Source organism: Megalops cyprinoides, chromosome 17, assembly GCF_013368585.1.
Source record: "Megalops cyprinoides isolate fMegCyp1 chromosome 17, fMegCyp1.pri, whole genome shotgun sequence".
In the NCBI taxonomy this organism is placed as follows: domain Eukaryota; kingdom Metazoa; phylum Chordata; class Actinopteri; order Elopiformes; family Megalopidae; genus Megalops; species Megalops cyprinoides.
The window spans coordinates 27,508,289-27,525,868 of record NC_050599.1 but is presented as its reverse complement, the minus strand read 5'-3'; the positions used below and the strand labels follow the sequence as shown (position 1 = coordinate 27,525,868).

The 17,580-nt window shown below is 43.3% G+C and overlaps 1 protein-coding gene across 2 annotated transcripts in view; it reads left to right on the top strand.

Annotated features, from left to right (window-relative positions):
• The window catches only part of LOC118792259 (MAM domain-containing glycosylphosphatidylinositol anchor protein 2-like), a 140,925-nt gene extending 125,052 nt beyond the window's left edge, over positions 1-15,873 (top strand). For both annotated transcript variants that reach the window (XM_036550065.1, XM_036550064.1), the window contains exons 14-17: positions 4,667-4,825; positions 13,306-13,436; positions 15,210-15,309; positions 15,612-15,873. In XM_036550065.1, coding sequence (XP_036405958.1) covers positions 4,667-4,825; positions 13,306-13,436; positions 15,210-15,309; positions 15,612-15,700 — 479 coding nt within the window. In that variant the 3' untranslated portion in view covers positions 15,701-15,873. The remainder of the gene's footprint in view (positions 1-4,666; positions 4,826-13,305; positions 13,437-15,209; positions 15,310-15,611) is intronic.
• Positions 15,874-17,580: the final 1,707 nt, after the last annotated feature.

Genomic DNA, 17,580 nt, shown 5'->3' with positions numbered 1-17,580 from the left:
GACCTTGGCACTCGCCACAGAATGTCACCGGTGCCCCCTTTCCACTGGCGTGTTTTTTTTCCACTCTGCAGAGTTTGCCACAGCCGGTAACGCAACCCGCAGTGTGGCAATTATGCTAAACATATACATTAAATTTACATGTGCACGCTCCCCGCGGCCCACAAACTTGGCTGCTCAGGGCTGATATGCATAGTGTTGACTGTTCCAGGCCTGTTTGACTGAAGGTTGGGGCGCGAGTGTGTGAAAGAGGTGCCAGCGGAGGGGTGGGAGCGGAGGGGCAGAGGCGGAGCTACAGACCCTCACAGTCCACGGGGGTCTCTGCAGGCGCATCCCAGCTGCCGTGTCAGGAGAAGATGGCCGCGACCAAATATGGACATTGTCATTGCAGGGCGCTCAAGGGCTTCCTGTAGGAGAAATAGAGAGAGAGAGGTGGAGAGAGAGGGAGAGAGAAATGGGGGGGAGAGATGGAGAAAGAGAGTGAAGGAGAGAGAGGGAAGGGGGGAGAGAGAGGGGGAGAAATAGAGAGGGAGAGAGAGAAGAGAGGGCAAGAAAGGGAGAGAGTGAAAGAGAGGGACAGATAAAGGAGAAGGAGAGCAAAACAGACTGAGAGAAGGGGAGAAAGAGAGAGGGAGTTAGAGTTCGAAAAAGAGGGGAAAAATAAGAAGGGGTAGAAAGGAGGAGAGATTAGGAAGGAGAACAAGTAGGAGGGAATTAGAGGGAGCAAGAGAGAGAGAGTGAGAGGGAGGGAGTGAAAGATAGAGAACATTCTTTGTTATATTGAAATTTCAAAAAGAAGCTGTTAAAAGATCAGCAAGTTAATTGGTTGCATCCCCGCGGGAGAGAGACGCTGAAGTGATTAAGCTACAGTGTGTCTTACGAGCATGAGGCATTGGCCAATGTGGTAAATAATGCATTTCTTCAGTAACCTGAGGGTCGGAAACCAAAATTACATTGTCCAGTACTTCATTGCCCCTCATTTGTTTCTGGCATAGTAAGATGTTCTAAAAAGTTCCAACTCCATTTGTTACAGTTCTGAGGGCATTTGATAGTTCAAACTTTGAGCACGACAAGATAGGAAGTGCTTTCCAGCTACGTAGGCTGTTAGGTATTCTAAGGCTGGTTAGTGTCAGTGAGGTTCATTTGGGAGGTTTTTTGGTGCATAGTTTTCCTGAGAAAGGAAAGTGCTATCCATTAGATGGGGGGGGGGGTAATCTTTAATGGAAGTAGTACCATTACTTACCTTCTGCCTCTCCTCAAGTGGGTTTAACAGTGTCATTGGAGGAAAGTGAAAGAACCCTCTTTTTATGTCAGAGGTCGTTATTACCGAGCAGCGGTCCCCTCCCTGCTTCGCACCAATTTAATTTCGGCAGCTTTCAGGAAGCAGCTGGTGTCAGGGATGTACAGATTAGGACCAGACTCCCCAATATTACCTGTGTCGCCCCAGGATAAGAGGGCCTGCCAAATAAACACAGAGTGAATCATTAAAAAGAGCTGGACACTGACTGTGGAGCCAGTGGGAACCCATGTATGCTTTTTGGGAAGGCTTTCACAGAGAGCTTCGGGAAGTGGAGGATGGATCCTTGGGTATGTGGAAAGGAAGAGTAGACCAGGATGGTGTAGTGGTCAGGAGCTGGGCTTGTAACCCAAGAATTGCCGGCTCAATTCCCATCTGGGCCGCTTCTGTGGTGGTTCACCTGGACTGCCTCAGTAAACATTCAGCTGTCTACATGGGTAACGTGTTAATGTATGCTGTGTGAGGTGCTCTGGATAAGGGTGTCTGCTAAGGGAATGAAACATGATTTAATGGATCATCATTTCTTTGGGAATTCATCTCTTGTGATTGTGTAAGTCTGTATGCAGACTGAAGCTGACACTGGAATTTTCAAATCAGCCAAATAAAATGTAGTCATGTGGAAAGGTAGACAGAAGCTGTATTTGAATTTTAAAAATATTGCTAATGTAATGAGGTATAACAAAGTCATTTGCTTTGGAGTCCCAGTCAGTGTGGATTCCAGGCTTTTTTCGTGGTCCACAAAGCTGACAAATTCACCATGTCTGGCTGGTTTTCAGTCAAAAGTATCAACGTTTTAACCAGGAAAATAGGTCCTCTACTGTTTGACTTGAGCAATTTGTGCTAATATGTGTGGATGTGATATTGTTCATACTTAGTGGAAAGTTGCACGTTCCCTTTCAAATGGCTTATTTGTTGAAAAAATTTTACATATCCATCTACAGCATTGTCTGTTAAGGTTTGATCTGACACTTTTTGGTAATATTGTGAGGACCAGGGGAACATGCTACACTTGTGAATAAGTTGCAAACGAGAATGCCTGCCACAGTTGAAAGTTACCTGTGCACAACTCATCTGATCTGCAAAAACAACAGGTGGCCCCTGGCACAAACCTGATTCACAACTGCAGCTGTATTCACAAGTATTTGGCATATCAAAACTTTACAGCCATACCCATATGTATCTGTGCATGTGTGTGTGTGTGTGGGGGGGGGGGGGGGTGGTATGTGTACATAGAGATACAGTACATAACTATGTACCATTGAAAATCTGACATTTTTGAGACCATTTCAATCAGCCAAGATGTAGTACAGAAATGATATATCTGACAAAATATGGCTGTTTTGTTACTGAAGGAACTTGTGACCCTAAGACATTAAGAGAAAATTTAATTGCATGGGAACTCTGGCTCAAATGAGTTCCTGTCCATCCATCTTTGGCAGTTTGTGTGACTGTGCCGAGTCAACATTACTGAGTGGCAAGCAAGGATGGGGCAGCCATGTAGGAGTTATACAGGTGCACTCAGCCAGAATGTGCCAGAATGTTTCACAACCAGTGGCTGCTTGATTCTCAACACTGCCCCTAGTGTGCACTCAGAAAATAGCACAACTACAATCATTCAGTCATCTGACCATGAGGGATTATTTCAATTAAATAACTGTCCACAGTAACGTCATATTATTTAATAGAACGGTAGATAATAAATTAGATAATAAAAGCTGGCAAGGGGCAGACTCTTCCAGCGAAAGATTAACACAAACAGATACAAGTATTCTTTTGTACTCACAACAATTAGACTGTATAAGGCTTGTTTTTGCATACACTTTTGTACTGTATCTGTGAATGTGCTGAATTGCAACACACTTATTTACTGTTTACTTTCTTTGTTAAGTGTATTGAGCATATATTGACATTGCTATTTTTTAAGCATTTAGAGGACAATTAACCTCACATTGTGGGATAATACAGTTAAAACTGAACTTCAGATGTAAATTAAAAGGCATTCCATTTTCCGCCCTGAGCAATGTCACCATCTGCACAAACTAGGCCTAGTAAGTCAGGTGTCAAAGAAGTGTCCAAGTTGCAGTCAGTTGTTGTTTTCTTTAAAGTGAATGCAATAAGTAAATTCTTCACAGGTCACACAAGAAGCAGTTATTCCTGAAATTGTCAGCAGATATAATGTGTACTTTTCTTAGTGCTTCACTGAGGACAGTCAGTCCAGGTATTGTTGCTCCGGCCACACTTATGCATACTTATAATTTCGAGCGTATTGTGCCGTTTCTTGTAGAAGTGAAAGCAATGCAATTATAATCTTTGCACTCTGCAAACATTTTTTGTGACTTCATGTTATAATGAATTTTTTAGCGTATTTGAAAGCCAGTGATACATTTTCAATAAATAATAAGGCACAAATTTGAATTTCATGAGAGGTAAATAGGCTTGCCAGTTTTTGAGAAACAAGGCAAAAATAATACTGCTTGAGAGTGACTAAAAATAATATGTGATAATATGTGCAGGCGAAGAATTGCATTCGTTACAGAAATTTGACCCTTAAAAGCAGAGAAGACTTTTTTAAAAAATTGATAATACAATTTTAAGTAGGGACTTTCTTCTTTTAATAAGAAACGCCCTGCTTATCTAGACTGAATTTTTTTTTTCATCTTTGACCATCTTAATCATGACGGCCATCTACCTGTTCATCATTGCTGCATTTTTGTGTAATTTGCAGCCTTGAGGGGTAATTATCTTTGAGTCATCTCTGAGGTATTTCTGTCATCTGTCATTGTGCAAGTGCAAAAATGCACAACTTTTAAAATAGTTGTAAAGTACTTACATTCCTTTAAGCTCATGTTTTCAATTTGGAATCCAGTTGTGTTAGTCATATCATTATTTTCTTGGTAATTTTGATGAGCTTTTTTTCACTTCTTTTTCACCAAGAAAACAGCAGTGGAGACCAGTCTCTCAATCTCACGTATCATTCCTATAAACATTGGTGTCGTTCGTTTAAACGGTTTGACGTCAGTCCTGGAAACATTTGTGTTCCTCCACTGCTGTGTCTTTGATTAAATGACATACATGTGAACACACACACAATAAATGAAATTGCAATGAGAGCAGGAGAAGGAACAATGGCTTTATCTGCAGTAGTGTATGTAAAAGAAATCCTTAAAGGCAGAAACAATCACCCCCTCGGTGAATTCCTAACAAAGGCAACACTTAGAACCTCTGACATGAGAGTTCTCCATGCAATGGGATGTGTTTGTGCACTAGTGCCACAGTTTACTTGTCTGCCCCTCTACCTGTCAGGCTGAACTGCATGGAGGTGGGGTCTCTTGCTGTGCTGCTTCACTGATAACTTGTGTGTGTTCCGTTCAGGGTTCTACATGTACATCGAGACGTCGAGACCCCGTCTGGAGGGCGACCAGGCACGACTGCTGAGCCCCACTTTCAACGTGGCCCCAAAAAGCCCGTACGGGACAACCGGCCCCGCCTACTGCTTCAGTTTCTACTACCACATGTATGGCAAGCACATCGGTAAGCTAGCCGCTCCACATTTATGCACCACACCAGCTACACTACATTCACATGTCAGACCCATCCCACACACCAGTGGCTGCCACTGAGGGGAGGACAGGAGTGGGCCCAAAAGAACCCCCCCTCCAGGGGGGCTCAGGGTTTGCCCAGAGTGGAATAGGCCCATTGGCACTTTGTAAGGGCTACACAAGCACTAGCACCTGCTTTTGCTTACAGTGACTACGTGGTGCGGCAAGTTATCTGTCTCTTGGGTATGATGATGAAAATGATGTTGATGCTGAGGACGATGCTGATGATGAATATGCCGATAAGAACAAGTCTGTTTCTCTTGCTTTGATGTGCATTAGATCCTTTCCATGCTTAAAATACACTTAAAGCCTGCCTGAGAACTGTTTTAGACTTCAGAAGTTATGTCTCCACCGTTGTGGAAAACTGTCTTGTACAGAATACAACTGTCCATTACAGTTAGGTAAAAATACATGAGTCATTTGGGGGGTGAGCAAGTATTTGAAGTATTTGAGTATATATTTTTCTTAGTCTGTTCTTTAATTACATGCATTGGAGTCCAGCGTGGTTTCCTTGCCTTTTGGCTGCAGCTGGTTCAAATTTTTACTCTCCTCTCACATCCTGTGAGTGGTGCGGTTCCTTTCAATGCAGATGTGTCTCTTACTGTTCCACAGTATGAAGAGCACCCCAGTGAAAACATGAATCAGGATCACTTAAGTCATTCAGAAAGTCCTTGCCCTAAAAGCAGGAATCAGATAATATCCCTCTCAATAATTACAGGGGGATTTGCCACAGGTTGAAGGGGGAAAAAAGAACTGTGACCTACTTCTTCAGTTCCACAGAGACCTCCAAAACAGGAAGTCTCTCACAATGTGTTCCCATCCAGCTTTGGGGAGCTGTTGCTGAAGGCAGCGGTACACCGTGAATATAATTACCCTCTAATATGTGTAACTGCTTGCAAACATTCTGTGCCTATAGATGATATGAGATTTGTGATTTACATTAATCCCATTACTATAGCTGCGATGTTGTCCACTTATTTCTGTGGAACTGCTTGATTTCTTTCATTGTGGTGCACAGCAGCAAGACCGAAGAAGTACCTAAAATGTAGTTTTTGTCTTGCTGTTTGTATTGCATTGTAGGAGAAAAAAGTCTATGTGCCTTTAAAAGGGGATTAAACAAACGGAATTTGATTGTTCTGTTTTGGTCTCTGGGGTTTTGTTGTTAATAATGCTCCGTCTTCTTTCATACATTTTTGATGCTGCCATAAATATTCAAAGCAGACCTACTGGCACACAGTCCCCCAGCTGTATGTTCCCTGGCCCCTTTGCTCCGACGGTCAGGAAAACACTGATTAGATTTGCGCTCAAACGTCCTGCTCGTAATTGGCCCAACGTAGCACGTGCCTGTGAGAATTACCCCTCCCCGTGCGGCTGCGGCCTTCATCTGCGTTGCCGTGACTACCACTTCTGTCACATTCCGGATTAAGCAGTGCGGGATTAGGTGAATTAATATTGATGAGGTGTTGGCGGTCTTGGCTGTTTTCAGTCCTCCTTTTTTTCTTATCAATCTACAGCCTTTCCTCTGTATCTTAATGCATAAAGTGCCAAGTTCGCAGTTGCGCTGCCTCTGCGTAGATTCCCGTCACTGCGCTACGACATAGATATTTATGTAGCCTTCTGTTTAGCAGACTGGTAGCTTGGGGAATCGCTCCCCTGCTTGTAGCAGGGTTCTGTACTTACAGCAAGCTGAGCTGGTACATTATTCATGCACTAAGGCAAAGCAGACATCCCTATAGTGGTCACTTACATAGTCTACCTTTTCTGGCACATTATCCTGGCTGGGCGTTCACTGAAGTGGTCAGGTGAAGCACAACAGTTTCTAGGGTGCATTTAACTGCTAATTGGTCAGTAGTTTAGGCTTCCCTCCCTTAACTGGCTGCTTATCTGCTCTTTACTGAACAGGGTATTTTTTCAGTGTGCCTTTCTGAAGCAGCAGTCCCGTTTCTCAGCTTTGTTGTACGAAGACTCGGTCGTACAAAGACAAGGGAATCTACCAATGGGAGTCCATCTAGGGAGGACATTGGGGGGGTATTTTTTGCCATCATCATACCATTACATTAAGAGGCCCTGGGTATGTGTTGGGTCAGTGTTGGAGTGGCTTACTTCTGTCAGGTATATTGTGTTATACTTGCCAGTTGGGCCAGGAGTACATCATTCATCTCAGCCTTGTATGTTTGACACAGGCTCTTGTTCATGTGTGAATGGTGGTGTCCTCATTTGAGTAACGGTGTCAATTTTCAGGATGCTCTTTGTGCTTGATGTCTGGAGTCACTGTGGATAAGGGCTTCAAATGGATGTCAACAATGTAAACGTAGTGTTACATGTATTCATCTTGTATGTCCCTCTGGATAAGAGCATCTGCTTGATGTCAGCAATGTAAATATGTTGTAAAATGCACTCGTCTTCTATGTAGCACTGGTAAGAGAATCTGATAAGCAATAAAATGTAAATGTAGCACCCATCTAGGAATCTCTCCTGCAGCCTCCTGGTCACATGTCCAGATCCATAAGCTATATGACACACTAGCACAATGGCCCATGGAACCAGTCTGGTAACCTGCAAGCAGTGGGGAGTGTAGTCCTCTTCAGAAACTGTTTCTTTCACATCTAACCCATGGTGTTGTTACCAGTGGATGATCCACTTGTATTTTTAGATGGCTGATTGCTTCAGCAAGACCTTTTTTTCCAGAAACAAGGATTAAGTGAGTCATAAACAGTTTGTATTACGTGGCTTGACAGAGCTCAGACTAGGCCACAGTAGCCAGTTATCTGGTTTTGCAGAGCCAGCTTAGCATTAAAATGATCAAGCTTACTAAAGCTGGGCTTGTAGATTCAAACGGGCCATCCATATGAAATGTATAAATATCTCACCAGGGAAGTAAATAGGAAGGAGAGGAATGCACCTCACCCTCACTAGTCAGCAAGTCTAAAAGGGAATATAACAAGGAGCTCTAACATGTACACATAGAAACAATTGTAGCCAGTTTGGAATGAAATAGCAAGTGTCCACTTCATTAATATATGCACAGAGCTAGTGTTTGCTAGAGCATATAAGTTATTCACCATTATATCCAATCATCCCAACCTACTTCTGTTACTAGTCGATACCATTACCGTCATGGCCCCGGAGTAATAACACTGTTCTAGGAGCAGTGCCTCATAAATTGAGTTAACATGCTGCATTTAACAACACACAGTATGCTATATCTGCTCCTGGTTACCACTGCATTAGCCATTGCAGTCACATCTAAGCCATTCATAGAAAATGGGCTCATGTTGCATCACCTTTTATTTGGTACAGTTAATGAGGATTGCCTCACCACCAACTAAGAGAGTGAGACTGGATGACATTAAATGGAGTGAACAATCTCAAAGGTTAGCCTGGAGATTTAAGTAACGTATCCACTAAAGATTTATTTGGAAATGATGGTACTTTTCACAGTTATGCTCACTGAATTGGCTTATAGGTGAACGCCTCCTTTTTTCCTCAGTTCTTTAAAGTCATAATTATGAATTGTGAAGGACTGTCCATGTCTTTTCAGAATAAATTCGCACATCCTTATAGTGTTCATTTAAATGGCGTATTTAAAGCAACTGTTAATATTTTCTAACATGTTAAATATGTAGCTATATGTTAAACGTTGTTTTAAATACACTGTAATAGCCAACAGGCAAAGCTCCCCTCACCATTTGAGCTCCAAGGTCAATACTATCTCTCCCTAATGGTAATGCTATTCCGCAGTGCGGAGAATATCTTATTTGATTGGTGGGTGGGAAAGGGGAATTTCAGCAGGTTTACAGACCCTGGATGTGTTGCCATGGTAATGAGCCCGGCAAGATTTTTTTTTTTTTTTTGCTTGCTTTGTGAGACCAGATAAATGAGTGACAACATTAAAATATTAGCTGGCTGACTCATTATTTCTGTACTCATTCATGTAATCAGACTCCTGCTGAATGACATGAGATCTGAGTACAAAACAGGTACAGTACATTATATTACATTTTACATTACATTTTAGTCATTTAGCACAAGCTTTTAGCCACAGCATCTTATAAAGTGCATCCAGTGAAGTGGTATGAAAAGTTGCACAAACGAGACACTACTAATCATCTTCAAACATGTATCAGTGCCGAACACAATGCTAAGATCACAGGTGTGTACTTGGTTCAGTTGCATAAGTGCAACGCAATACAGCCTACTGTAGGATTATACCAAACAGAATGCTACCACTTAACCTGTAGTAGAATTACCACATTACCATAAAATTATGCATTAGGGGGATCAAGAAATCACACTTAGGCAGGGGGACTGAGATAGTACATTGTTCTACATAGTAAATGAGAAGATCATAAAAGAGAGCATTGTCTCCTAAGCAACAGAATTTGCCAAGTAAAAGGTCAGTTGTTGTGTTGCACCTTCTCCACCACATGTTTGAATAGTACATTGCCCTTATGACTCCTTCGCAACAATTGTAATGTTTTTTTTTTCTTTTTTTCATTCTGGATACATGTGACCTATGACCCCTGTGTGGGCTGGATTTTCCCATCAGTCTCCAGTGGTGAGCTGCACCTTGCTTTCAGTGAAGCGTTGTATTAACCTAGATATGCTTAAAGGCACCGGTTCAGTAATTTCTCTATGTTTGGAAATGCAAGGCAGCCTGAAACGAGCTCCGAGGCCCAAAGTGATTAGCATCGAGAGCTTGCCCTGCTCTGTGCTTGTTGATAGGAAAAAAGAGATCTCCTGGCTGACAACTCTTTCTGCTGTTTGGTTTTGCTGAAAACCGCAGGGTCACTGAGGTTGCATTAGTCTAGTGTGCTAATTTGACTCATTGTTCAGTACCATAGTGAAACTTCTTCAGTTCAGCTTTGCCTTATATCAGCTGGGAAAACTGTATTGCTTTGTCAGAAAGGTCAAAACTTATTCCTCCCTGTCTTCTAATTGGAAGAGTCTGTCTCTGCTGTTCATACGTACGTTACATTGCATTTGTGTATTGTAGATTAAAAGTGTCGTCCCGCATAAATATGAAATATTTTGTAAAATCAATTGTCAACCCAAGCATATTTTGCTGCTCCATTTAAAATATATTAATACACAACAAAAAAATATTGCAATATACCAAAATGGCAACTATTTACATATTTTAAATATATTGAATTTTTTTTAATAATATATTGAGAATATATCTTATTTTTATTTTTGTGTGTGTCATTGATTTTGTAATACGTCCCAATCATCTCAGATGAGAAATGTCAGCATTAGAAACTCTGCAGTCTCTTGAGTCTTGCAGGCCAATAAGGAACTGCATCTGTGAACTGAAAGGCTAAAGCATGAAACTGCAGCGCAGCGAGATTTTCCCACCAGAGTTAAGGGCATACGTCTCCTGTCCCAGTGTGTGCTCTTAGCGCGGCACCTCTGACAGCTCAATAAAAACACTACAGAGTAATGGCCATTCGTGCCGATTCCCTCTGATTCACCATCCCCTGCTCCACTGTGGCCAGGCAACGCTCATTCTGCCGTGACGCCGACCTTTCTCTGACCTCCACTGCGAGCTCGCCACCATGTTCTGCCTCTTCGCAAATCCGGTTGATCCGGGCCGAGGGAGAGCCGCCACGCTAATCCTGGTGGGTTAAGGTCTTCTGCCGAGGTCCTCCGGACAACCACTCTTTTTAGAAGGATCAAAAGGGAAGCTGTGTGCTGGAGCAGTAATTCTGGGTGTTTGTGTATTTTTTTTTTAATGATCAGGCACACAATGATAAGGACGTCAACCTCACACCCACAGAAAGTGACAGCATTTCAGAAGATCAAGAGGTTGAAAAGTAGTTGCACTCAGCCAAAGAGCTTAAAATTTATCTTTGCAGGTGCGTCTGGCCAAGTAGTCTGAAGATCAGAGGTTCACACTTGAAAGTGGGACCAAAACAGATTGTGCTGTTTTTATGTAAGAGCAAACATTGTAAAGAGAATATACCACAAGTAACCTACACTAACCATTCAGAGACAGCAGACACTGACAGATATAGGTCTTCTTGTTCGGAGTGCATGCTTAGAATGATCAAAATCAAAGCTCAGCTTTGAAAGAGGGAACCTGCTGGGCTGAATCCGCACATAGTCGAGTCCCATCGGCTCTAATTCGGCAACATGTTTGTATATGTGTAAGGGGCTTGGGTAGTTAGGCACCCCAGAGAAAGTCCCCACAGCGCAGCAGTCTGTCCGTAATCTGAGCACTCTCATTTGATGCGAGAACATTCATTTTGGTGTCTTTCTGTGTGAGTACAAGAAAGCTTGTAGGGGGCTGGAGACTGCAGTCAGATGATCTTGTAGGTCAAAATATGACCCTCCACTGCACTCTGCTGTCCCTAAGTAAGGCTGCTCTTGACAAGATGAGTTTATGAGGTGGTTGTTTTTTTCCAAAAAGGTCATTTTCTCTCCTTCCATCTGACTGTGCTTGGGAATTTGAAAGTCATTGGTGGATGCAGTACTTCCCTGGTTTTATAGGCTGTTTTGAGCTCAGTTGAGAACAATAATTGTTCTCCATCCACTATGGAGCAGTATGGCACCTTGCTTTGTTTAAGCCTTGCTTTTTAAAATGTGGGGTAAAATGGTGCCAGTTGAATTGTGGAGTGCCTGAGAATGGTAAGATGAGAGAACCCTACCCTGCTATTCCTGGCAGAATAAAGCCAGTTTGCTCTGCTCATGCAGACTCCGGGTCATTGTTAGCAAACAGCTCATCTGGGATCAAACCTGGGCCATAGAGTTCAGCTTGAGCGTTATGTCTGTACATGTCATCAGACATCAAAACTGTAACATTCTACAGAGCCAAGCACTTGATGCCCCTTGTTCTTCCTGCATGTACACACACACACACACACACACACACGCATACACACACACACACACACACACCCATTTGGAACAGTTTTAATTTATTATGTCTTTGAGAGGACCATGTTCTGACTCCGGATGTCCAGTCTTTTGTCAAATGTGTGGTCTAACCAAGCTTTTTGAGCGCGAGGCTGATCTGGGGTCATGCCTCACAGAGCGGATGTGTTTGAAGTCCTAATAATAAACCACTTGGCAGAGTCAGCCATGGGTATCCAAGCCTGAGGGCTTTTCCACGACTTAGGGGTATGCATGCAGTCAGTGCTATCACACTTACAAGTCAGGAGGTGAGGAAACACCTGCCGGTGTGAAGAGAGAGACCACGCCATCGTTTCCCTCTACAGGCCCAAACCAGGTCAGATCAGGTCAGAGGAATCAAGCAGCACTATCACAAGACAGTTTATCTCACAGGAGGGAGCGAGCCCTGTCTTCCATCCTCATCTGACTAATGAGCTCCTGTCACCATTTTAAATGGCTAAATCTAATTGGAACTGTGAGGCCGGTGATGGGATTTTCAGGTCAACAATGCCAGGACTGACCACCATCTTGGCTGCTGCTGATACAGAGGCTCTGCTAAAGTGCCCATGGTGCTCCCAGAACACCCGCAGGCATTGTGGGAAGGTTATTCCTCCAATGCTCTTCAACGTATCACTATTCTAGTACAGACCATGTCTGCATCTGTAGAACACACTGGGCCAAGTGCTGTTGACATACACAATGTGCCGTATCAGTGGTTAAGATATTACATAGTTATAGTATATAGTAGTTATCAGTTACTGCCACATGAATATATACAACTAAGCATATAGTATATAATGTGGTTTAAAATATCTCACCTTGTGTATTGGCTGGATAAGAGCATCTGCTAAATGACAAAAATGTGATGTGCTGTTACAGTATTTTGAGCAATATATTTACAAATACATGTACAAAATGAAAATTGATATGTTTCATTTGATTTTTTGCTTTTCTTATGTGTGTCTTGTATATGCAGGACTGTATATTTTGAAATGATGTCATGAAATCTGAAAATCATGAGTGAATCTGAAATATTATGTTCAACACAGTCTAAAGAAAGTTTAAAGAAGATGAAGTCTTGTAACTGAAGAGAATCAAAGAACTGTACTCATGTTGTGTGACCCCCTAACTCTGAACCAAATGAAGCAAATCCACTTTGTTAATTGATTATTTGTGTAAGGTGATTTTCAGAAGAGGTTGACTTCTGTGACTATTGGTGAGAGGGAATAATTATTTGAATTGGGGGAATTGGAGACAGGGAAACCCCCTGTCATGCAGAATTCATTTTTGCATTAAGTCAGTAAAATGTCTAGCTGTAAGGCTTGAAGTAGAAATTACCCGTAAGTGCTGATCTAGGACTAGATACCCCAACCACATTACTAACCATAATCACCATGAGCTAAAACAATGAAACTGGTCCTGGATCAGCACTTGCAGGCAAAGGTAAGACACATTTTCTCTGTGTAAAATCCTGGCATTTACTCCACATGGGTGTAACTCCCAGTCCTCTCCCGGCAGGGACGCTGAACACATTTCTGAGGCAGAAGGGTCAGACCACACCCGAGAGCCCAGTGTGGTCCCTCAGCGGTAACCAAGGAGAGCGCTGGCGGCAGGCCAAAGTCAGCATCCACCCCACATCCTCCTTTCAGGTGAGTGTCACCTGTGTGGGTGTGTCACACCTGCCCCTTCTCCTTGCCTCCAAAACAATGTCTGTTTTCCTCCATTGACAAGCATGACAGGCATTACTCAGCTGAGACCTGTCTAAATGATTAATGACATTATCTAATGTCATAGATGTGCTTTTATGCACTTGACATGAAAGAATTTGTTTTAATCTTGAAGAAAGCAGTTGACTTCAATTAAAAAAGCCCTATCTGTTATAAATAAAACTTTAAAGTGCTCAAATGTAAGGCCACCTAGTTAGACACAACTGAGCGATTTGGAATTCATCTCACTATGGCTGTCTCCCCTATGTATAACTCACTATCCACCACTGCTAGGCAACAACTGGCTGAAAACAAATGTAGATCCAAAAGGGAGCAACTCAGAACACTGACCACCTAATGATGCCGGTAGCTTATTCACTTATTTACTATTTACTTATTTGCACTGTGGCTTCTTCCACAGCAGTTTACGCACCTTTTTTTGGTAATAATCCATTTTTACAGATGGATAATTATTGAAACAATTTAAGGTTAAGAACATTCCAGTAAATGCACAAGTAGACAGCAACCAACCTGGGAATCTGGCCTGGAACCTTCTGGTGCAAAGCCCAGGTCCTTCACTCTGCCACCAGCAGGTACCAAGCTTTTATCCCACAGCCAATGATGCGGCGGCCCTATTACCTATCTCTATTGTGCATTTTGCCGATGGGTTTCTTTTCACATAAAGGCAATATCACTCTCTGGATCACAAGTCCTCCTCAGTGAATGTTTTTGAACTCCAAAGCTACCAGAGAGCAGTTGAGAGATCCAACATCAGTGCCCTGGTGGAAATCCTAATCAGACATATGAATTATCATTTTATGGCTTCTGCTGAGTGTGGGGAAGGTTAGACCGTCCTTTCTCTCGTGTAATAGGTAGTTTCGCGCTGAACATAAAGCACACAAGCCCAGACTGGACCCTGCGTTCATTTTGGTAAATCAGTTGATGGCCTTTGGCTCTGCAAAATTTCCAGTACCGTAGTTTGGAAGAAGGTCAGCCTTGATTTCAGTTCTTCTGGGAGGGATCCATTTTGGGAGGTCTGTACAGAACAGCCGACAGCACACAGACCCCTGTGAAATTGACCGATTAAGCTGAGGGGCGGCTGTCCCTCTCCTCACGCAGAGCCAATGACCTGTTATTAGGAGGCATGCTGTAACCCACCATGCACTTTTGAAAAATACACTCTAAAAATACCCTCAAAAGTCAATAAAGCCAAAATACTCTTTGCAGGGGTTTGTGGTCTAACCATTACAGTGTGTCCTTTAACTTTGAGTGATGAATTGGATCAAGGACAGCAGTACACATTCCAAGCTCTTGCACACACTCTTCATCCAATTCAGTGATCACTGGGCTTATGTGAAGATGTACATTGGTAAAGCAGTGTTCAGCAGTATGAGCAGGTGAGGATTAACCAGCACAGTTTGAATGGCCCTGTCGAGCCAAAACAAGAGTACCATAAGTGGCATTGACAAGGGCTTTAGACTTTAGCTTGCCCAGCGAATGGCATCTTTTGGTGTGCTGTGTAGAGAACAGGTTTGAAACTTCAGACAGACCCACCTCCGTTAAATGTGTTTTACCTACTATATGAAATGCAGGCACAGTAGATATGCCTCTTTGCAGACTCAGCCCCAGTCTTAGACAGCAGAACTGGAGATGGATGACAGAATGTGTGGTGGCGAACATTTGTCTTCTGCATTTTTTTTCTTCATTTTTTTGCAGATGGTGTTTGAAGGTATTCGTGGACCGGGGATTGAGGGGGACATCGCTATCGATGATGTCACCCTTGAGGAGGGGGAATGTCGAGACCCTCCACCAAACAGTAAGTAGACACATCACACACATCTCGCTGTGGTCATCATGGCATTGTCATGTAGCCATGAGCATTGCATTAGTCAAGGGAACTGTGTAAGGGGTTAAAGACAAGATGTGACTGTGGGCTGAAATGAAGAAACACATTCAGCTGACAGAATAACACCTGCATATGGGGACAAGACATTAGGTTTTCTGGTGAGTTCGCATAGCAGAAGATAAATACTATTAGACAGAAGATAACTAACCGTGCTAAATTCCTGTTTGAATCGTGTTGTTCTGTCCTCTCCCTTCCCCCCCAACCCCCCTCAGATCTGAGGTCCTTGGCTCCTCCCCCAGAATCCCATATATGGCGGCTATGCGTCACCCTGCCTCTGGCCCTTTTCAGCCGGCGAAGGTGACCTCACTCCTCAGCAGAGGAAATGGAACGATCCACCCGGCACTGGCACCATGCAGAAGTGGGCACACTCGGACCTTCAACGTGTAAAATTACCAAAGATTCCAGCAGCCGAAACCGCCGAGAGGGTCGCAGTAGCTCCGGGGCTCTAGACAGAACAAAACCACACGAGACGAGTGAAAATGATACAAAAATAACAGGGAAGATCCACTCATTTTTAATGACTTCATTTGCATAAACGCTCCTGAGGATGGGGAGTGCTTGATCACCCCTGGGTTGCCTTGCGTGGGGTACACCGAATAGATTGATTTGTGGCCCAGAATGGGTGAAGACCTTTGAAAGCACAAGGACCCAGGCTCAGACTCCCAACTGTTTTTCCTTTGGGTTTATTTTTATGTTTGTTCTTTTTTTCTTGTTTTTGTTCTTGGCAACTTCTAAAAACTGTTGTAAAGACAAGGAAAAAAACAGACACAAAATGGAAATAGTTTGTAAACAGGGTATGATTTTGAAACAGGAGCAATTACAACCCCCCACCCGCCATCCCCCACCCACAAAAATACCCAGAAGCATTGAAGAAAAAATGTTTTGTTTTGTTTTGTATTTCTAAAGAAATTATTTCCCACCCCATGGGGAAACCCGCACTGTCTGTCTGCTGCTCTGCTGCCCTGGTGCTCTGCTGCCTGATCTGCACTGACACCTGGGGCACACTGAGACCTGGAGCGCACTGACACCTGGAGCTCACTGATACCTGGACCTGGGGTGCACTGACACCTGGGCACACTGGACACTTCCCCTCCGCTCAGTTACGTGCAACAGGACAGCTGGAAGAAGGTATCGCATCCTCCGTTTCTCTCCTCGTTGTTTTCTGACCACGGTACACCATCACCATTGTGGCGGCCTGCTAGAGGGCAGCTTGGAAGGTGCAGGGAAGAAAGTTGTCTGATTCTTGTCGTCAAATCACTGGAGAAGGGAAGCCACTACCTGCCATGGAAACAAGTGCCTTCAGGTAAACATCAACTGTGAGCCAGAGAGTAATCACACAATGCAGTCATGTTAGTCACATGACACACTGGCAATTACACAACGCACTGGCTGACATTTCTGATGCCACCTGGGGACTATTTTATACACAGCTCATTGCCCACAGCGGCCGCAGTTTTAAGGCAAGCGACACCACTGGATGTTACAGCTAACAACAAGCGCTAAATATTGCAAAAACTTCACTTCCATCCACAAAGCTAACAAACAAACAAAAAAGTGAATATGTAAGAAATCAAAGTGCTACCCCTCAGCTGTGGGCAAACTACCACCCTGGGCGAGAACTGTGGCTTATGGGCACATGAACAACAGCACCCCCCTAGGAGACCTCGAAAGAACAATAAAGTGGGGGGGAAATGTTATTTTTTCCACTGTTGAGTAGTGGTCACAGCTGGAACTTTCATGCAGTTATTGGACAGACCGGAGGGGAAGGCAAAGCTCCTTGCCAACAGCTCGCCCTGCCCTGGTCTTCAAAAGTGACCTCCATCCCAACTCGAGCGAGCCCTGGACGCGCAAAAAAGAAACAACAAAAAAACATGGGAAAACGACAGCGTGGAACACAAACAGAGTGCCGTGCACAGAGAATGAGTCTGCTGATCTGATTGACATCCAGTAAAACCTGGCATTACTGTACACAAAATAAAGGCTCCCCCTTTACAGTCGTCATATAATAAAACATATTTTATTATTCTAGAAAGAGCTTTTACACAGACTCTGAAACTGACTTTGGAACTATGTGAGCCCATTTGTATCCTTAACCACCTGTTTTTGAAATTATTGTTTAAAAAAAACCTGACATGACATCACTGATATTGATGACAGACTTCTATCTTTTTTTTCTTAAAT